Source organism: Galleria mellonella, unplaced genomic scaffold (genome assembly GCF_026898425.1).
Source record: "Galleria mellonella isolate WM207_F2 unplaced genomic scaffold, CSIRO_AGI_GalMel_v1 utg200, whole genome shotgun sequence".
In the NCBI taxonomy this organism is placed as follows: domain Eukaryota; kingdom Metazoa; phylum Arthropoda; class Insecta; order Lepidoptera; family Pyralidae; genus Galleria; species Galleria mellonella.
In genome coordinates, this window is record NW_026442034.1 from 3,890,558 (window position 1) to 3,915,116 (window position 24,559).

General features: G+C 33.4%; 1 protein-coding gene across 1 annotated transcript in view; it reads right to left on the reverse strand.

Moving 5' to 3' along the window:
- LOC113518100 (kinesin-like protein KIF21B) overlaps positions 1 to 24,559 on the reverse strand; it is a gene marked incomplete at its 5' end in the record, with an annotated part of 55,348 nt that overhangs the window by 24,789 nt on the left and 6,000 nt on the right. The window contains 1 exon segment of the mRNA XM_052894221.1: positions 2,950 to 3,195. Within this exon segment, the coding sequence (XP_052750181.1) occupies positions 2,950 to 3,195 (246 nt within the window).

Consider the following 24,559-nt stretch of genomic DNA (forward strand, 5'->3'; position numbering starts at 1 on the left):
ACGGTACTTCATAAGTCAGTTTTCTTGTTTTAATGGAAATCACGTAAGCCGGTCGGTTTATCGACACTATCTCGTTATATAGCACTCTGATAGCACGCTCCGCTTGCACTACTATTTCTTCGCGCTCCGTGGACAGTGACCACTTTAATTACAACATGGTTTACGATAATATATCTAGCGTAGCCTTGAGCTTTCGAGTGTGACATGACGGGAAATCGGTTTTGTTAACAGTCAGGCTTGTTATCATTTATCTAATTAGAGGTGTATGTATATTTATTTATTTATTAGTACATATATGTGTATATGGCGGACTTAATGCTAAAAGCATTATCTCCCAGTCAACTATACAGAAGTGTCAGAATACTCGAATGCGGTACTAATAACTATTGATATACATACATACTAAATTTACATATATAAACAAATAAACATATACATAAGGATCTAATAACCCCATTGCTATACACCCTCTATCAGGTCGACCTTTACGTGGTAATCATATTGATTGATTCTTTAGGAATTCATTATCATCTCTCACTGGTGTCCCGCCAGTGTATACCGATAGCGCAGGCTGGGTTACCATTCTATTATCACCCATTAAAAAAAAAATAGATAAATCATTTTCTTGTTGACGTAACAAGCAAATAGGGTTTAATTTTAATCTAAAAATAAGTGTCAATGATCAGTGCATTGGAAAATTATACTCATTATGTTGATTACGATAGTTATCAATATATAAATATTAATTAGTAATCAGTATTGATAATCATCGTATTAGAGCCCCCTAGACAAAGTAACATTTATGAATGATATTGCTCGTACAAAGTTTAATTCAAATTAAATCGGATTCACTTATGCTGATTTTGATAAATTCTGTTGATGATGTTAATTTAATATAATCATCATTATTCTACTAGGCATCATCATCATAATATCAGCCGTTGGGGGGTAAAGGATTGTTAGTAATGGGATCTACTAGTTCCACTGCTAGCAATGTACCCTATCAGGTCGACCTCCACGCGGTTCCCTCTGGAAACCATCATGGTTAATTTTCACGGAATTCTTCACAATGGGTTAACTGACCTGCTTTCTGCTTCTTCAAACTGAAACACAGCCATGCAAACACAACTGCTTCAAGGTAGAAAACTAGTGCAATCGACTTTTGTACAAAGTCTCCTTTGTATATACTACGATAATAACGGTACTTCATAAGTCAGTTTTCTTGTTTTAATGGCAGCCGGTCGGTTTATCGACACTATCTCGTTATATAGCACTCTGATAGCACGCTCCGCTGCCCTGCACTACTATTTCTTCGCGCTCCGTGGACATGACCCTTTAATTACAACATGGTTTAAAAATATATCTAGCGTAGCCTTGAGCTTTCGTTAGTGTGACATGACGGGAAATCGGTTTTGTTAACAGTCAGGCTTGTTATCATTTATCTAATTAGAGGTGTATGTATATTTATTTATTTATTAGTACATATATGTGTATATGGCGGACTTAATGCTAAAAGCATTATCTCCCAGTCAACTATACAGAAGTGTCAGAATACTCGAATGCGGTACTAATAACTATTGATATACATACATACTAAATTTACATATATAAACAAATAAACATATACATAAGGATCTAACAACCCCATTGCTATACACCCTCTATCAGGTCGACCTTTACGTGGTAATCATATTGATTGATTCTTTAGGAATTCATTATCATCTCTCACTGGTGTCCCGCCAGTGGCGCAGGCTGGGTTACCATTCTATTATCACCCATTAAAAAAAAAAAATAGATAAATCATTTTCTTGTTGACGTAACAAGCAAATAGGGTTTAATTTTAATCTAAAAATAAGTGTCAATGATCAGTGCATTGGAAAATTATACTCATTATGTTGATTACGATAGTTATCAATATATAAATATTAATTAGTAATCAGTATTGATAATCATCATAGAGCCCCCTAGACAAAGTAACATTTATGAATGATATTGCTCGTACAAAGTTTAATTCAAATTAAATCGGATTCACTTATGCTGATTTTGATAAATTCTGTTGATGATGTTAATTTAATATAATCACCATTATTCTACTAGGCATCATCATCATAACATCAGCCGTTGGGGGGTAAGGGATTGTTAGTAATGGGATCTAATAGTTCCACTGCTAGCAATGTACCCTATCAGGTCGACCTCCACGCGGTTCCCTCTGGAAACCATCATGGTTAATTTTCACGGAATTCTTCACAATGGGTTAACTGACCTGCTTTCACCTTCACCTATCACCTCTCACTAGTGCCCCGCCAGCGTATACCGATAGCGCAGGCGAGGTTGCCATTCCATTTTCATCCATTAAAAAAAAATTATCAGCCGTTAACTGTCCATTGCTGAATATAGGGCTTCCACATAAGAGGAGTTTTACCAGTATTTACCACGCTTGGGAGACGGGTTGACAATCGCAGTTAGGCTTTTGTTGGTGTTTTAATGGGGATACTGCTGTTCATCCTTCGACCACTAAATTCCCTTCATCGTTTCTTACGACACCTATGGGAAGGGGGGGGGGGCCGTTCTATATCGGGACCAAGGCAATAAAATAATAACAGCAAATAATAAAACTTTACATTAATATTTCTTTAACAATACCCTTCAAATTACTAACTGTGCCCGTGAAAAACAAAATTGTATAAGTCTTTTATGTCAATTCTTCATATGCTTGTATGCTAAATTTTATATAAATTTGGCATACAAGCAGATTGTGCCCAGACATGTTGAGTAGTTAAGACGCTAAAAGAAAACAAACAAATAAAAATAAAAAAAATACTTTTTCATTTGTAATTTAAGGAAGTGGAATATTATTTGTAGAAAGTAAGATATTCATTTCAGTTGCTTTAAATTCTTAAATCCGACATAGTGCATTATTGTGTAATAAAATTATAATACATAAATCACCTTTGCAAAAGGATCTTTGGCTGGATCAAGCAGATCGACTATATCCTCGTTGTAGAGCTCTATAAACTGTGCCTGCACTGAGAATTCTGGAGGCAGTTGACCCTGGGCGCGAGCAGTCTCAGTTCTCGCCTCGGCGCCGGCGAAAAGGTCGCGGATAGCGCGGGGGATGATGCCCCGCCGCTCCTCCTGGCCCTCGCCCTCGCCCTCCCACCCGCTGCCCATGGTATATGTCTTGCCGGAGCCGGTCTGTGGACGAAGAAGTGTGTTAATTAACTTTTACAACAACATCATTCTTTTAAAGAATTATTTCTGAAATTGAAAATTTTTTTAAAAAAATATTTTAGGATCTCCGTACACCATCCAGCTGATAGGATTTTAATGAAGCTTGATTTTATCACATAAGTAAATAATAAATACATTCTTTTGCTATTAAAAAAAAAAAAAAAAAAACTAGTCCGTATATTAGTTAATATAGATAAACGCGATAGTTGTAAACTAATTTTTTTTTAAACATGGAACACATTTTGGCCTGTACGTATATTCTAAAAATTTGGAAAATTGCAAATTTCTTTGAATACGAGAAGAAAAATGAACAAAGTAAGATTTAAAACACAGAGATAGACTGTTTCTTCTATCATCTCTGTTAGCTATGCACTTTGTGGATCATTTCGTGTCATCAATTAAAATATATAATAAATTGCCAGAATAATTAAAAAATGAAGAAAATGACAATATTTTTGTAAGGAATCTTAAAAAGTTATTAATTACAAAATATAGTATAGTAACATTAACGAATACTTGAATAACAAATTGAAATTATCTTGTTATCTTTAAAACAAATAATTACAAATAAATAATAATTTAAGACATAGTTAAATCCGATATTGCTGTAATTTTATCATTTAACTATTTGTTAGTGGCCATTAAGTTATCAGAGTGATTATTGATAATAAATAATTATAACATGAATAAATACATGTCAATACTTAAATAATGAATAATAATAACAGAAAATACCATTGTGAAACAATTTCAATGATTAAATAATATTGTAATAAACTCTTTCTGAAGTAAAAAAAAAGAAACGGCTCTCCAAATTGCTATCTCCAAAAGGGTCCATAATTAGAGTTGTTTTAATATTCACCAATCACATTATGGTCTTTTCTTTTCTAATTCATGCATCTTCCAGCCAGCTCTATCCGAGGCCATATCCTTGACCTCCCTATACGACATGACAACTAGTGTTTTTTTTTATCTGTCCCATGTAGTTATTATTATTATGATATGCAATAAGAAATAAATAATTAAATAAATACTTTTTGTTTATAATACTTGTGCATGTATTATATTATAGATAGTATGTATGTTCCCAAAACTATCTCCATTAATACTGAACTAAAAATATTTATTTTGTATAATTATTACAATAATAACAACACAAACTGTCAGTGTCACTGCGTCTTATTTTATAAAATTTTCAATGGTAAACAAGGGCATAACACAGTATACTGTGTCGCCCATGATATACCTCATGCGTTGCCATTCCTGAGGATTAAGGTTTTATACCTGTGTAGCCTGTAATTTCATTGTATGTATTTGGATATTTTTCAAACAACTTGTATGTAACGCGTCGCCGCAATAGTGAAAACCGCATTCAAATCGGTTAAGCCGTCACAAACAATCAGATAAAAATTCTAAAAATCATTGTCTTGAGTTCTATTGCGTTCATTAAGCCCCCCTTATAATCGTTTTTTTTATACATCTTCCATATACAGATAGTGACCAGTTACGCTTTTATTATATGTATTGATTAGTTTATTTATCCATATTCCGTATAGTTGACGTCAAGGCAATTTCCCACGGTTACACACGTAGGTTGCCAAATTCACTTTCTAACTCGTGATCTCAACTCACGGCGGTTCACATGCGGCCACGGCACACGGCACTGTCCACCGTTCACGTTAAAAGCTCTTCACTCGAGTGCACATCTATACTAACCTTACAAAAAAAAAAAAGAAAGTGAATTTGTCTCTTAGCGACTTAATGAGGTAATTAATTACTACGAAAGATACACACGTGCTATACGGGATAAAGGACATAGGCTATTTTTTATCTTGGTAATCGAACATTATACCGGCCACGCGGACAAAGTCGCAGGTCGGAACTAGTACTACATATTTCAAAACTATTTCAATAATTAGTCCAAAATAAAGAATCCTATGTATTAAGTTAGAATATAACCTTGCCCGTGTACCAAATTTCATTTAAATTCATATAATAGTTTTTGTGTGAAAGTGTAACAAACATGGATCCATCTTCACTTTTACGTTTTTAAATAGTGATTAAAGTTATTATAAGTTATATATTTTTCGACTGCATAACCTATCATAAAAAAAAATCAGTCGAATAGAGATGCTCTTTACGGAAATCACTTAAAATCATAGTTATTCGAACCATTCATAAATTCTCTAAACTAAATTAGACATTCGATTATTACACAATCAAAATAAACATTTTCAATACCATTAACTGGCTGTTTCTCCACAGTGCAAACGTCTCTGTTTGCATTCAATGTTTGCCGCGCAAAAGTACATTAAAAATGAAGTAAATTGCTTATATGTAAACACGGAAGGCAAGAGGCATGTCTTAGCATAATTTCCATACATTAAACTTGAATACGAATGCAAAAGCTATCAAGTTTTATACGACGCAATCGGGCGTCCAACAGTCTGCCAACTGAGTGCACGCGGTCGATTAGGGAGGAGTGATATTGCGTAAATATCGATATTGGCATCTTTACTAATATTATAAATGTGAAATTATGTTTGTTTCTTATCTCTTAGCTAATAATCTAAACTAATCACTATGAAATTTGGTATACAGGTATCTACTATATGGGATGGGGAAAGACTTTATGCAACTGTATCTCACTTGAATAAAAAATATTATTATATTATTAGTATTATTACTTTATTTATTTATTTCTTATTGCATTCCATAATGTGATTAGTAGATAACATTTCAACTTCAATTATGGACTCTTTTGGGCACAGTAAGTAGGAGAGAGGAGGACAACTCTTTTTTTTTATTTTAGAAATAGTTCAAGAGTTTGTTACAATATTATCAGTCATTGAAAATATTTCACAATAGGTACGTATCTCCTGTATTATTATTATTATTCATTATTTAGGTATTGTATGACTGATATGATTTATTTAGTTATACGTTTAGAAAACTTTACCATTATACCAAATTTACTAATTATTACGCTAAAGTTACTATGCCGTCCATATTCACACTAAAGACATATCGATACTTCTAAATAAAATATTGGTAAATCAATATTAATTCTAAAGTATTCATATTGCGATATTTTAAAGATACTAATATCCATATCAAAACATTGATATTTTGCTTCTTAATATCGATATTAGGATAATATTGACAAATATCGGTCATCCCTAGTTTGATTGACATTTCAATGGAGGCATCTTACGGCATCGGACATTCAAACTTCGTAATTAGCTCATACATATCAGAGAAATATACTAGCTTTCGAGCTTCAGTTTGTAGTCAAGAAGTACTTTTGACTATTTATAGTCTATTTATTTGGCGTTGATATTGATACGAATAGGCAAGAACGAGGTAGAAGTACGCGAGAGCCTTCTAATATCTGCGGCCCATAAGCCATACCCTATACAGCCTATTAGTTAATCCGGCACTGACTGGACCTTACGAATTGTAAATACATACGTATGTATAATCTTCTTAGCCTTATCCCAATTATTATTTGAGGTCCGCGTAATATGTTTTTTTTTTTCCGTTCTTCTCTATTCGCAATGTAAAAATGCATTCACTCTCATTCTGACCATATCATCTTTTACACAGTCCATCAATATCGTTTTATGATACTGTCATTGTAAAGTGTGATAATTTATTCAGAGTTTGTTCTTTTCAGTTTTAGTTGTAAGGTTTTATGTATTTGTTGTTAAGCGTGTTGAGTCTCCCATCCGAGAAATAAGTATTGGCGACCCACACGCATGCTAAAGGTAAAGGAGTTAAGGGGCCGCCTGAAAATCAGCGCTATATAAGTACTTCTCGCTGGAGCTGTACATATAAAGCAACAGCTGAGGCGGCTTCTATTACCAGCAAATTTTTTTTTTCATTTTATTGTTTTAATTTTTTATTTTCTTAATACTGGTAATAAAGGTTATCTATCTATCTATCTATCTTTTTAACTCTTCCTCCGTCCTTATAGCCATCCACATTCATACTTAATATCTTTCTTAAAACACGCATCACGTGTCTATACGTAATATGTTTTGAAGTTATCTATTTGTGTGTCTATTTATGTGTACATATGTATGTACTTATTGGATATAATAGACAATTTCATGATCATTATCGTAAACCATCATAGTTACAGAGGGCCTACCATGAAATGTTTTCCGAAATTTCGGCGCCGAACGAACCAAATATTTTATGTTAAAATTACATAATACATACCGTTTAAAAATATTAAAATACCTTTGGACTATAATGGCAGAATTTATGACGGATGAAATGTTAAGCTCCATTTACTAGGCCGATTTCGGTATGAATTAAAACATGAAATTCGAGTGCGAAATTTTGAAATTTCATTTATGGTAGACGTCCTCAAACTAATATATTCGTAAAATATCAATGTATTGACTGCTGTAGTTAATAAAATTCCATTCATCATTTCAGCCATTATCCGTCCACTGCTGGACATAGGTCTCTCCCATAAATTGCCATAAGGAACGGTCCTGAGCTACTCCACCTAGTAATCGTCCTACACTGCGATTGCCCGTATGGGGCCTCCACTCAAGAACTTTTCTTCTCCATCAGTTGTCGCTTCTTTGAGTTTTGTGACCAGCTCATTGCCATTTCAGCTTGCTTATCCTACAGGCTATGTCGGTTACATTGGTTCTTTTGCGGATATAAAATAAATGAATAAATAAAAAATAAAAATAAAAACGCAAAAAAACTCCGAGCATAGCCCACTCCATAGCCCGCTGAGTAATTTGTAGCTTTTGCATACGGGCAATCGTGTAAAATTTCCTTACCCGTTAATAATCTACTTTCCTCTAAATAAAAATTATATAAACTAGACAACGAAGAAGCAATTAGCGTTAGTAAAATGGTATATGATAGCACTGCGCCTGTTCTAGACAGTAATGATTCGCAAACCGTGCTTTCAATCAGATACAGGCAACAATGGGCGGAGAAAGTTGGCGCACTCATGCGGCACTAATCGCAGAATGGATATCTGCCTGTACCTTATACCAGTTAGTTTTGACTTTGTATGCCATCCTTACATAGTTGATTAAATTGTCTTTAATAAATGAACGGAACACATCTGGTTAAAATCATATATGAATTTATAAAATAAAAAATCAGTCATTTAAATTACGATAAAAAACATCACCGAATGAATTGTTTCATAGACATTATAGATTGATAAAATTTTAATTTAGAACATGAAATAGTGTGTCTACTAAAAAAGATTTAGCTCGCAACGAGCAGAATCTAGTTCCGCAAAGAAAAACGGCGACTTTAATCGTCACAAAATTAACATAGGGCCAAAGATAATTGAGTGTAAAAAGAATAATTAAAATCAGTCCAGAATTGGTGAAGTAATCATGATTACATATTTATAAAAAAAATACGTTCGGCGACGGCGTTCAAGTACGTTCAGCGACGTGCTGAAGAAGGGTCAAATTAAAAGTACCCGTAACCGGCGAGCGTGTATGAAAAGATTGATGAATGTGGAAGAAGCGAAAGAGGTTTGTTTGAATCGAATCATTTGGCGTTCCATTGTTTCTAACTACCCTAATGGGACACAGGCGTGACAGACATGTATATATGTATGTACAAGTATGTATTTGCATCAGTATTGCGTTCAATTCATGATAAAACGACATAAAGGGTTATTCGCGGTTGTATAATTACATTAATAGTTTCCGAGGATATAAATAACGTAACGGGTAATAAAATTATGGGTAACGGGTTCATATATATAGATTCCCCATACACGCTATTTTTCATATGGATTACTCTATAATATTTACACGTAAACCTTACAAAGGTTCGCTAATTGTGGACAGATAAAAATAACAAAAAATAGAATGCTATTACAACCATAAATTATTAATTATATAGAAGTATCTTTATAATTAATTAATACTCCAAGAACGTTTAAAGAAAGTTTTACATTAGCGTATTTATATCAGCCGCTATCTGTCAACTGCTAAACGTACGCCTTCCCCATAAGGGGAGTTTTGCTAGTAGTTGCCACGCTTGGCAAGCGGGTTTATTTCAACAAATCTCAAAATTTTTACGTATAAAGGACGATCATAATAGTTACGTGACACTTCTAGTGTAAGAGGCGTCCATAGGCTACAGTGACTGTTTACCATCAGACGAGCTGTATGCGTGTTTATCACCTTTGTGGTATAAAAAAATAGTTATTTTTTATGCAACTTAAAATGGCAAACAAGCTGACGGCTCACCTGACGGAACCGGAATGATGGAGTGGTAATCGTCACATATAAACATGAGCAGTACCATGGGCATAACAGAGAATACTGTTTTGCCCATGATACACCCTAAGCGTTGCCATTTCTGAGGACTCAGATGTTATTCCTCTGTGCCCTGTAAATTCACTGCCATATCCCACCCTTTAAATTAAAACACAGCCATGCAAACAATTGCTTCACAGTAGAAACACGAATGGGACATAGATGCTCAAGCAAAAGACTTTTGTACAAAGTCTCCCTCTGGTAAATAAAAGTTAAATAAAATTAGTTATTTGAAGACTTCATAATGAGTGGAGCACTCGTAGAAATAGCTGTTATAAATGTCGACACGTGGTGTTCCCACGTGGGGCAAACGACCCCCATGAGGGCGTGAGATCTTTTGTCTTCGCACAGTAAGCATCCCCTTTTTACGTAACGAATGCCCGTCGTTATGTCGACGTCTGGCGTATTAAAACAAATGTCAAATTGCTGCCATTCATTAAGGTTACTTATTAGTGTTTATAACAAGTTCAGTGTTTATAACCTAAGGTCTTTTCTCGTCTATTTTTATACAAATATCGATAACGTATCACGAGGGCAAAAGTGAACTCAACTTTTTCTATTCATTATCTGTCTGCCACTGACGTTTATGAATTAAAACAGCATATTAAAGGCTACTTTTGCACTTGTGATTGATTTATTAATAAGGATATTTGCAAAGACCATGTGCATTTTGCATGTTACTAGAAAGGCCAGCGGCGACGATACACAGGCAATTCCCTTCGTGTTGCAAGTGTTCATGGGCGATGGTAGCCACTTCCTATCACATCTCTCGTTTGTCTTCCTAACAATAAAAATAATCGTTTGTTTTATAAAAAAAAAACCCAAACTCCAATTGTGACAGTTATTATCGAATCAAGTCGAGTTTCTTAAAACTTTTCATCTTATATTAACTCCTATCAGAGATGAATTTTGTAAATAGGTTCTTTATGCTCATGTCTGCATTATTTAATTCCACTTTATTTAAGAAGCTTCTGTGCAAAATACATGCTTCTAGACGAGACCCATAATTTTAGCCTTTAATGTTAGGTTTTTATTAAACGAATAAATAATGGTTAGAATATTGCTTGAATACTTGAACCATCTGTAGAGCTGATAAATACGTGTACAAATTTATAGTAGTTACGTTGTCTTCATATTTGTTACTATAATTTGTAAACGGTTAGCATTGGTGATGTAACAATAGGAGCTATAAAGCTAGGCGTACATTAGAGTCGCCGGTACCGCAACGTAGCACAATTAAAAATTACGCCAAAGCACATCGGTAGGCGTATTTCGGCTATAGCGCAATAATATATAAATCATAGTCAAGAAGTATGCTGCTTAGCTAGTTATTGATTTCGGGAACCGCATTTCACTTTAATGCTCAAACAAAGAATGTGCAGCTGATGTATCAAAATCATGAAGATTTCTCTGCATATATCAATATTTCTATTCTTCAATTCTGTTTTTTTTTAATGGGTGATAATGGAATGGTAAACCCACCCGCGCTATTGGTATACTCCAGCGGGACACCAGTGAAGGATGATAGATGAGGATGAAGCAGGTCAGTTAGCCCATCGTGACGAATTCAACAAGAATTGTTCACAATGGTTTCCAGGGGGAACCATATGTAGGTCGACTTACTAGGGCATATTAACAGCAATGGGGCTGTCAAACTCTTCGTCGTAAGAGGCGACTAAGGAAACTTGATAGTCGAGGATTGGGCAGCAGTGATCTCTTAAAACATCACCAAAGCCTAACTACGGTTGCAAACCCGAAGCGCCAAGCGTGGCAACTACTGGCGAAGTCCTCCTTACGGGGGAAGCCTATACTTTACAGTGGTCAGTTAACAACTGATATGACGATGATATTTTTTCAATTGGAAGGTGAAGTTGCTTATGATGATTCCGATTAATCGAAAAAATATATAATGCGTCTTCCAATGCACAGCATACTGAAACGAGTCACAACAAACATTGCCACAAATATGCGTTTAATTGGCAATCAATCCGTCCGACGGTTGTCAAGAGTAAAGTGACTGTTTTAAACCTCCTCGTTCACGCCAGGCTTCGACCAAATCCCTCAGCTATGCGCAAACACATGTCTGAGAGAACATATTATGAGACTTTTTAAAGGACAAAGCCCAATTGGAAAATAATCTTTAAAACGTCACTGTTATTACCCAAATTCCTTCTATCACTGTCTAATTTTTTGTTATTTTATTGAAACTATTTTATTATTGAATAGAAGTTAAATACAGAAAATAGCATGGTACCATTTTGTTTTAAAAATGAACAATACAGATTAGAGAGAATATGTCAAAAGTCTCAACCATCTATATGATCTATGGTACACGTCAAAACAAAATAGAAGACAGTAAATTTAAACATTACAGCAATTTTCGATACGAAAATTTTCCGCATTGCATTGCGTTGGGTTTTGCTATAATGTGTACGAACCTTAAGTATAGCATGTTAACAATATTATGTACACGTCAAACAGAATAAGCAAAGATGGTAGACACGAGTTTGTACAACAATGTGGTCTCCGCGAATATGGGCTATACAAACATTCCGTTTAGTACATTACAACTGCATTGATTTGCTTGATTGTATTAGTTTAATCACGCAAATAAAACGGTTCATTTTTTTTTTATTCTTCAAATAACCTACATCTAAGATTTTATCACTACTAATGTAAAATACCATGCCTACGATACACTGAAACTTCAATATATAATAATTGTATTCATCAACAACAATTTGATCCATTTTATTTACAGTTTGATTTGATCTTTCGGTTTCGGTTTCGGCTAGTTTCGGTCAGAAATTCTACTTTCGACCTTAGTTTCGGTTTCGGCCAAAAATTTTCCGAAACTTTCGGGCGCGCCGAAACTTTGTGTGTGTGTTTGTGTTGTGTGTGTATCTAATTGAGTTGTTTTTTTTAAGTTTCCTTCCAAGAATAAGTCATAATTTTAACATGTTTTTACATATAAATATATAAAACATATTTGTTACATACTTTAATTAGTGTTTATTATTACCCTTTAACTATCTGTGTGTTTGTGTAAATAATTGTGTAAAAAATACACTAGATTTCAGCATAGAAGAGAAATTTTAAATATGTTTCATTAAGTTTCGCTTTCGGTTTTGGCTGTAAAATCTGTTTCGGTCGGACACAAATTTTTAATAAAAGAAAATCTATGTCTAATAATTAAACATTTCATTCAGTCATTGTTGCCTGCATGAGTATATTTGTCTTATTTATTAATTCTGTTGAATAACAACCCTAAATCCTAACTGCGGCTGCCAAACTGCCTACTAAGCGTGGCGAGTACTAGCAGAACCCATAAGGTGATGTCTATGTTCAGCAGTGGACAGTTAAAGGCTGATGAGACAATACTTGAGCGATACGTCTTATGTAGCAAGTGTAAATGCATTGCGGTGGCAGTTACCAGGAGACAGTAAGTATATTTTATGTCAAATTATATTTTATGTCTTCGTTGTATTAAAAATATTCAATTAAGAATTAGTGCGTGAATTTGAAACGTTTTGACTTGCCGGAAAAATATTTCCATTTCGGGTATGTACATGAAATATATAATTTGGAAGGTAATCGTTATTTTTATGTTATTTAACATATACAGCTATTAGATCTTATCGCTTCACCTTGTATATTACATAGATTGAAAAGATTGACAAAGAATTTAATAACGTCACTGTTTACTTTTTTTTAAATATGGAAAATACGTTTCTTTGCGTGCAGAAAAATAAATGTACCTAACTAGCATGTATTTACTGTTACGAAATATATCGGGAATGTAATTTTCATATATCAAAGTTAATGTTGAGGCTTACAAGGATATCCTCCGACTAAAGCCAAGATCAAAGTTCATATCATATAATATCGTTAACATGTTTACCGGTTCTATAGCTTTTTATAGTTAAAATAACGTCATATTATTTTAGCTCAAGTTATCAACTTTAAGCCAAAATAAGCTAAGTCGATAATTTATAAATTACTAGTCGTTTCCCGTGACTTTGCTCACGTGAATCAGTACCTATATAAAGTATTCTATGTGTTAAATTAGAATGTTAATTACCCGTGTACCAAATTTCATTCCAAATCATTAAAATGTTTAAGCATGCTTGAGTAATACACACACATAATCATATAAATATCCACACAACTTCACAAAACTTCATATTTATAATATTAGTAGGGTAAGCTAATATAATAAAGTTAATGCAAATAAATGTTAAAAAAGACTACACTTGATATATGCATGTAGTATGTATTATGTATGTATTATTTATTATTAAGACATAAGTTCTATTTAGGTGGCGTGAGTCACCGCAGTAGAGATGAAACTACACAAGTTATAGAAATACCAAATTTGGAATGTAAGTACCCTTTGTGACGTAGGCAAGCGATACGAAAACGAGCAATATACATATATATATAAAATTTAAAGCCATTTTTCGTTGTATTTTTATAACTCAAGAACGGGCTCACCTATCCAAACCAAACGTTTAGGTTTTGTTCGGACTATTTAATAGATGGTTTATGTGAAGTTTGCACAAAATCGGGGATTTTTGTGTCAAATTCGAACTTTTTTTAAGATGGGGATTGTGCTGTCAAATTGAAACTTTTTTCAGTGTTGACAGTACAAGCATGTTGTATACATAGACATCACCTTATGGGTTATGTCATTCATGCGGTCATTTCATTTTGGACATGCTTCGATTAAAGCAAATTATCAGCAATAATTATTGCTTTGTGTTTATATGTATTTTTAAACTTTAATATACTTTTTTTTTTTTTTTTATTATTTTATTTTATACGTAGTAAAACACACACACACACACACACACACACACACACACACACACACACACACACACACACACACACACACACACACATATATATATATATATATATATATATATATATATATATATATATATATATATACTAGTACAAATATATGATAAAGGGTAAACAAATTATAATACGTTATATTATAATCTCAATGCATAATACATAAAAGATTACATAAAGACAACAATGGTAATTGGTACACGACGTTACGATTATCATCTCATTTAATATAAATTTGAAAATGCATTACGCTATTATAATACTATGCAGAAGATCCAAGGGCAAATTACTTAGTTGATAAAGGTGGTTCTCAAATCGGGTGTATTTTTTTTATATTTGTTACATCATATATCCTATATATCCATCCTCATATATCATATATATGATCTCATATTAATTTTATCACGGAACACGGGAATACAGCCCGTATTAATACCAAAAACAATCATCAAACTTGTTCTGTATGGCGAAAATATTGCGTATTTACCAGAGGGTACCTCGGTCCCATTGGTGTTTCAACCGTAAAATAGTTGTGTTTGAATGGCTGTGTTTCGGTTTGAAATGTGGGATATGGCGTGAATTTACAGGGTACAGAGGAATATCACCTGAATCCCCAGGAATGGCCATGCGTTGCCATGGGTATCATGGGCGAAACAGTATACCCTGTTATGACTATCGTACTTTTCATGTCTACACGCTACAATTACCACTTTCCATCAGGTGAGCAGTCAACTTGTATGCCATTTTAAGTTGTATAAAAAAAACTAAGTTACCGCATTTCAAATACATATACATATCAAAGTTCATTAAATAAAAATTAATAGAATAATATAAACTAAATCAAGACAAAAAAATAAATGTACTTAGTTCTGTAGTAGTGCAGAGTTCTTAGGTATATGAAACATTTATTGGCAGCTTATACATATGAAAACGTACAATGTAAACAAAACTATAATTATGTTAAAAACAATGAACGCTCGAATCTATATTAGATAAGCGATTATCTATACATTATCATATCCAAGTCTTAAATGTATATATACAACGTGTTTAATGTACAAGTTATTACGTAATAACTACAAAAATGGTTTTGTTTGACAAAATCGCTTCCGTTTATGACATGGACGTACTGTGACGCAATAAGCGCACGCGCACGGCCGCCGTGTTTATACTGATGTCATCTGTGCGAAATATAACCATAGCAGCACCTTGAATGGTGCACAAACAATGGACCCTACGTGTTCGACATAAATATAATCATATTTTGGGAACGTCCTAGTGACTTGCAAACGATTTTGGACAGATTCCCTTTCGGAGGTGATGATCCTTTCAACTATTCATAACCAATTATATAATAGCGAATTGACATAATCATATTTGAACAGTTTGTACCCGTGACTTCGTCATCCTAACCGGGGTCTATTGATTAACTAGGATCAATAGAAGCCTAATTATTGTCTATTCTAATTAGTACGTGTTTGTCGTATTAAGACATCAAGAAGTAAGAAAGAAACAAACTCAACAGTAAGAATACAAAATTCCCATAAAATTGTTAGATATCTCAATAGAAGTAACAAAAATTATATATACACCTTACAGGTAGATAAAAACAAGTGTCAAGGAACGAGAATAGCATCGATCAAGGTCCTATGAAAACAATCCCACTCAAGGTTCCGTAAATAAACGTTATCAGCGCTAAATAAGTTATCGAATTTTAAACAATGACATATTAATCTTTGTTAGATAAAACATTATTGTACATAAATTAAGATAACCGCCGCATCAGCTATTTGCAGGCAACACTTCACTGGACGTTGGTGTTCAAACGACTACAAAACGGATATTTAAAAATAGTAGGAATAAAAACTCAGTAGATATTTATACATAATATTACTATAAATACAAGTAACAAAATTAAGAAATATGACATACCACTAATTATAATATACATATATCACGCAATTTGGTATGAACTGAGAACAATGTGGCCACCCCAAACGATATATGGGATAAGGCAAATGATAATGTGGAATATATGCAAAATAAATAAAACGAATAAAAACAAAACACAAAATTATGATTAAACAATAAAAGATACAAAAACAAAGACAGAAAAGATGCTAGACTCAACATAACCGGTGCAGCATTCTAAGCAGCAATGCTTGGAATGTACGGATTCTATCAGATCCCTTATAGAGCCATTTTTAACCATAAAAATAGAATGCCAAGTATGATTCCTAATCTACGCATAGACATAAACTACCACAAATTATAAAAAAAGTAGAATTGGTTGATATTAGAAGTTATGAGTACTTTTTACATAATATAAATCTCTTTCTGGCTCTTTGTTTTTAGTGTTACGTTGAGAACTGAAACTAGTCTTGCGATAATTTGCGCAATATTTATTTTTTCACTACAATCATCTATGACTATATAAATATAGTTTAATCTCGGCTTCTGCCAAATGAAAGCATGATATGCACTATCATTTGACTAATAATCTAATCGCATCGTACAGACATGCAAAAACAGATAGGAGCATAGTGTAAAGAGACATTATTTACATATTACTTTGTATAATTTTTTTAGTGCAACAATTTCCCATCATGGCAAGTAATGGAAATTGCTGGACATTTTTATTTACTTTACGTTGACATACTGTATGCAAAAGCTTCAAGTCAGTCAGCGAGCTATGAAGAGGGCTATGCTCAAAGTTTCTTTGCGTGACAGAATCTGAAATGAGGATATCCGCAAAAGGACCAAGAAAACCGACATAGTCTGAAGGATAAGCAAGCTGAATCAGCAATGAGCTGGTCACATAGCTCGAAGAATCTACAACCGATGGGGAAGACAGGCTCATGAGTGGCGAACTTATACGGATAAACGCAAGTAGTAGGTACTGTACACTTTGTATAGAAGTTGATAGAGCATTCCATAGTTGAACAGCTTGCATAGTAAATGATTTGATATAAAAAATTCTAAAATATATTGATGTCTTCAGCTTCCCAGACGACCTCAGATTAAGAGAATGAACCGTATAGAGAAAGTCAAACCGCTCCTTTAGATAACAAGGAGAAGAAGGATTAAAAAGGACATTATGAAGCAGTGAAGGAATGTGAGTATACCGGCGAAAATGAATGGGAAGCAACTTGAGCTTAGCACGAAACAGGGAAATATGATCATATTTTCTAAGACCAAAAATAAACCTAATAAAAACATTTTGAAGATGTTCAAGTTTGTTAAGTTAAAAATATTCTAGTTATCATAGAGTTATAGTTTGATGTTATTATGAGAATTAAAGGAGTTATAAACTACTATAACAAAGGAATTATAGATCACAGGGTCAGGGTGAGTTAATAGGTTATAAGGCTGTGCATTGTTTAACGTCGAATTGACACGAATGAAAATTAAATAGGCAGCGTACTATTCTTTATCTTAATATAGTGACAGTAATATTAGATTATTATTTTCTCGTACATTTAATAGTCTCTGTCGAAATAGCAATTAAAAAGGACGAGTCAGTAAACTTACTTCTTATAGAGTAAAAAGTTATTATTAAGGTATATTTGTAATAGATATAAACCTAATTTCCAGTGACAGTATTAGAAACTGAACAACTTTCTTTAAGAACATAGCGGTAATAGAAAATATTTAAATTTATTGGTCAATTAATAGCGACTACCGTCGCATCAAATTTCCGTTTAAAATGGTATCTTGAGGAATCTCTAAAGAGCCGTTGGGCTGGTTGACGATATTTCTTAATTATGACCACATAATTAAATTATCTACTATCGATGCTCCACTACTTCCTATACTTTGTCAATTTTTGTTTAGTTTTAGTGTAAATGTAATCTTTATCTTTACAGTTAAATACAATACATAGACTCTGGTGCAAACAAAGTGTAACAGCATTTTACGAGTATTCTAAGAACATGCATATATTCGTTGCTTAATTGCATTTGCAAAGAATTTTGTACGTTATTCTTTATAGTTATTTTAAGCCTAATAATTACAAGTTTATTTTATTTATTTATTTAATTCTTTATTGTATATACCAGTTATAAGAATATGACAGAGGCAATCAAATGTACAAAGGCGAGCTTAATTCTAATAGAGTTTTCTTCCAGCAAACCCAAAGTGGATAGGAGCATCAATCGTGGATAGAGCATTGTACAATATTGTGACAATTTTTAACAAGTATTGCTTTTATGCTGTACGCTTTGTATGTAATTTTAGACCCTAAAATTCGACCTTTGTCTGTGTAGTGATGGAGTGAGAATAAAATTTCACCATTCCTTTTCATCCGACTCCTCTTTTTGGAAAAAGACGGGGTCTCAATTTAATTATATTTTTTTAGGTTTATTTACCTCAGAACTCCGTTATTTTTAAATTGATTTGAAAAATTCTTTTTTATTTGGAAGAATATACCTTCAAAATGGTGCCATAGATATCAAAATCAAATGAGTGGTTTAGTTTTTAAATTAAAGTAAGTGATTTGTCCAACATTGAAGTAGGTGTATTTTTTTTGTGAATTAAAATTTATTTGGTATTCTAAGGATGTCGTAAGTGGCGATTAAGGCACAATAACTTGCACACTAATGCAGAAAACGAACACTCAAATTACAACGTGGTTGTAGTAGAGTATATCTTCCTCTTATGGGACTCCATGTCCAGTAGTGGGACGATAATGAGTTGTCATATTCGTTAGTCTAATATTTATGTTAGTACAACATTTGTGGTATAGTTGCCATGACGCCATACAAACTCCATGTCTAATGTTTAGTCACACCGTGTATGGTAATTTAATACCTGACCTAGACTTCCGCTATGTGACCATGCTCACAATACTTAGTAAATATGTCGGGGTAGAAGTTTGCCACAGAGATAAAGAATAGAGCTAGAGTTTGTTCGTAATTTTATATAATTACATATTTTTTTTATAACGCAAGGGGCAAACAAGCATGCGGCTCATCTTATGATAAGTGACTACCGCCGCCCATAATCACCCGCAATACCAGAGGCATGGCAGGTATCGGTTTAGAAATAGTGCTGTTGGAAGTTGATTCCAAAGAGTGGTTGTGCGTGAAAGTGCATTGAAAAACGCATGGTGGTTTGTTTTGTGGTTTTGTTCTTTTACGATTACATTTTTTGTCATGTATATAACATCAAAGAAAAACCCGTCGATAAAAAGATTTTTTAAAATTGGAGAAGAATTGGAAAAGTTATCGTATGATACAGGTATATATAATCAGGTATATATGTATATATATATATATGCAAAATCCACAGTCAAACTGTGATTACTTTTTGAAGCGGTTGACAGCTACGCAATCTCTCTTAACCTAGTTTTTTGTTTGGAACAGACAATGTTTAGTTTCAAGTAAAGTGTTAATTTTACAATTTAATCTTATCAATTTAATATTGGAACAGTTTACAATTGCACATACAAATGAATGAAGTGATTCATGTTATTGTCAGTATCAACAATTGTTGCTTTTGTTCGAACAACATAGTATCTGAATATCACTTGGTTTACTAGATTTCTTTTATGACGATTGTTTCATGTAAGTTTTTTTTTTGCAACATAGAATGGCAACAAGCTGACGGCCTACCTAATGGAAAGTAGTAACCGTCGCCTATAGACATGAGCAGTACCATGGACATAACAGAGTATACTGTTTCGCCCATGATATCCCTCATGCGTTGCCATTTCTGTATATGTTTCATAATAGTTAAACAAAATTTAAAATAGACATTTTTTTCAGGGCATTTTTTTTTATCTAAGTTTACGTGTAAGAAGAAGAGTGTTAAATAAATTTCTACATATTTTACGTATAATACGTGCTCTATTTTTGCAACACTGTGGATCTATAGCTATTGGTATGTAGTAGGAAAACGGTGCGCGTACGCAGTCGATACAGATCAGAGTACGCCGCCCGCCCATAAATGGCGTTGGACACTAATGGCGTTGGGTGGTACCACAGACATAAAATAGATAGAAGAGGCATGTACTTCAATTTGTATGGAACTAATCTAAATCACCAGTAAACTATTTACTGTAATATTACAGAAGTTATTTTGTTTATTGATAGTCAATACCTTTATGTATCAACCCTCTCTGACAATACTATTTGTACCTTGTGGATGCAGGTTTTCAGGCAGGTTCATGAGTCTTTATTTCTTTTATGGTAGTCTATGGGGGAGGTCTATGGTCAGCAGTGGACAGAGAACAGCTGATTTAATGGTGATGATTGATTTGGAGTGACTTAAAAAAAATATTTATTTATTTATACTTTTGCACACATTAAAATATGTCCACAGGGCGGACTTAATGCCTGATGGCATCTCTACCAGTCAATCGTTACGCTACACAGAGAGAGTAAATGGCAGTGTATTGATTTAACAAAACAAGTTATATAGTTATTAGGCGAAATTTTCGCCAATCTTGAACCGATTTGATGAGTCTTTTTGATACTTAGAGTTTACACCCGTTTTATGATATCCTGGAAACATTAACTGACACGGATATATACATTTATGAGACTCGTGTAATAAAATATAAATAGCTTAATTGGGGCGTGTTATTTGTCATGTCAGGATATAATGTATATCTGTCATAAATCATAAGATTCCACGGCCACCAGCTGCTATCAGGCGGTGAATCTTACCATAAAATCAAATTAATTAATAATTTGCCGAATTACAAGTTACCATAACAGGTTTACTATAAATACCTTTGGCCACAAACGTTTACGTTTACGACGAGAATCATTCATCGAAACGCTCTCTGCTCGAACTGGTTGAACTAGTAGGCGTTAAATTAGTCGAAAATTCGGAAGTCGAATGACCTTAATGCTTCAGTAACTGATAGAAATATTACTCAATACTGAACCTTATTGATACCTTCATTCGAGCGATTTAATTAGACAAATTATATACAAAATTAGTGTACAATAGAGGTTTGTGTGTATCTATCTAGAGAAGACACGTGTTCCATTTATGAATGTCGAAGATATAAAAAAAAAACATTCTAACGTCCGTTAATTTTTTTTTTATTTTTTTATACATATCTATTTTTGAAAATAATAGTAATTGTCATATAAGTGGGTAACTTATATCTTTCTATGAAGTATCATGATGGATTTAAGCTGTAAAAAATGACTTTCAGTCACAGCAGACATGATGAAATTGTAAAGTTTCATTGTTTTTACTATTTTGAAGATATCTGCATTTAGTAGTTACGTCCTGGTTAGCAATAGTACCTACCTATCAGTACTTCAGAAAAACGGCACATCGTTGACGCAGGTATTCCGGATATCCGTTGATAAACGGATAAATAAAAAAAAATAAACATATTTAAAAACAATGGATGTTTTATTAATTTATTATTTATTTCATGACGCACAATAAAATAAACCGACATTTAATGTTTGTTGTTTTCTTGCCATTTTTCATGGTTTGAATTTCCATTCTACCATGTATCATTATGCCAAGTCTTTTACAGTGTAGGCAAAGAATGCTAAAGGCTTTTATAATGTATATCTCTTTCTTCATCCACATTCATAACCATCTGATCGTTAAAGGTAAGCCTAAGCCTCCCCCAATACCTGCGACTTACACATGCAAGTCATGCACATGCATGAATCAAATCAAATATTGTTTTTAACCTTTACGTTATTCCAGTCTTTCTCGAATTGTCTAGTTATTTATAAATTGGCTAGATCTGTGATAAATAAATACTGTAGGCACTAAAATAGAGTTCTATGGTTACTGTATTGATGAATAACCAGGGAAAAAATACAAATAACCAGAGGTTTCATTATTTGAGGTCAATGTACCTAGCATGTCGGATAGCGCAGTAATCGGGCCAATTAAACACAGCATTGCTTTATTGCCTAGATGTCCGGTTACCTTTTGCACTCGAATATAATTGGCCCATTTAAAGTTGCAATATTAACGACCAAATAGTAAATGATACTAATTTATAACACTTATCAAGATCTTGGACTTAATTCTAAATCATTACACATAGAAAATACTGTACTTAAATTAAAAATATATAGATATGAGGGTATGTGTTATTAAATAAAATAATTTAAAATAATAATAACATACATTGTAAAACTCCTTAAATATAGTTCTCGTGGAATTTGAACAGGAATTCCGAGTCAATCAAATTTGGAGTCAAATAGATATTTCAGCCTATTTTAAGTCCAAAATTATAGTCAGTTGCAACATCTATTCAAAAATATGTCATATATTTTCGTCTATTTTTAAATATTATTCTTACTGATTGATTGTAAAAGACTGCAAGAGAGTTTTCTATTGTATGTAAGTCCACCATTGCATGTCAAAATTTATTAATGTGTCCAATTTAAACTATTATACATAGTTAAAATAAAGGTTTTACAAAGTATGTACATTAAAGATTTTATAACACAATTCATTCCTTTAAACTGCATCATCGCTGAAAATAATTTATAAATTTACACAATTACATATTACATATAACAGTACAATCTACAGTCTTTAACAATTACAAGACAATGTAATGACTAAAGTACTTGATTTTTATTTGACGACATAATCAGCGGAGGCATTGAAGGCATGCGTGGGCGCAAGGATCAAGCACCGCCCGCGCACCTTAGCGATCAAATTTTATTGTTATTGTGACACCAGCATGCAAATCGTAATATCTGCTTGGTGTTTTTGTAATGGCGCGTAATTAGCGAGTGATCAGTGGGCGGAGGAATTCGGTACTGTTAAGGTTGACGTGAATAAATACATTTTTTTTTATAACAGCTCGATATATCATCGCTAGGCTGTATAGTATGACGAGTGAGTGCAAATACAATATAGTTTTTGAATGAACAACAATGAAGTAAAGTAATTCCTTCTCAACGGTTGAACATATAATGTCGAATAACCTAATGCTTTTTAAAGTCACGCTTCAAATTATATAGGAAGACGGAAATAAATGATAGTACAGTCATACAGAGGAGACTTTGTACAAATGTCGATTGTTTGGGTATCTCTGTTCCATTCGTGTTTCTACCGTGAAGCAGTTGTGTTTGCATGGCTGTGTTTCGGTTAGAAGGGTGGGATATGGTGTGAATTTACAGAGTACAGAGGAATAATACCTGAGTCCTCAGGCAACGCATGGGGGGTATGATGGGCGAAACAGTATACTCTGTTATGTCCATGGTACTGCTCATGTCTATAGGCGACGGTTACCACTTTCCATCAGGTGGGCCGTCAGCTTGTTTGCCATTCTAAGTCGTATAAAAAATATATATATGACCCGGCGTGTGGAGAAGTTTATAACCTTATTTATGTGCGACCACAGACGATCCACTGTAAACAGATATAGATACTACCCCATCCTTATGATACAATGGTCAAAAGATTTCAATGAAGGTAGACAAGGGTTTACAGATTGTAGTCGATCTCTTAGTTGGATACCTGCTGAAGATTAATTGTACTTTTTAAGATATGCATACACAGTTAAAGAAACACAGCGTATCATTCAAGGAATGATCATAATGCAAATAGCTGCTAAATCGCCTACTTTAATAAAAGTTTTGTTACCACTGGAATACACCAACGGAGGTGGTATGAATTTGTCGAGTCTTATAACTCTACCAAACTTATTTATTTCATAATTACATACTTTACATAAATTTATTCCAAGATAATTTTCTTTTAACTATTTATAATGTGCCTTTTCAGCTTTAAGTATGGTCAAGCAAAATTATCGCTAACGTCACAGCCAGAAGTTTTTGTGGCATGTGGAATTTTATATGAAAATATTCTAAATATAAAATTGAACAGATCGGAGTTAACGAACTTTTAATACGAATAAAATGTAAGGAAAGCATGTTAAAAGCACCTTAAGGTCATGGCCGTAACTTCAATTTACTTTCCACCATACAGCTATAAGTTAATAAGATATTACTACAGACAAATCGATAACCTCATTTTCAAAATAAGTTGACAAAAGCTAAATCCATAACAGGTGATTATTTTAATAGGTTAACTATTAGTAATGGCGTTGGCGTAGATATTTAGTGCAAGGTATTTCCTATATATTGTATATTACTGAGACTATTAAACAAGCGGATGTTTCACAAAACCATGATATATTA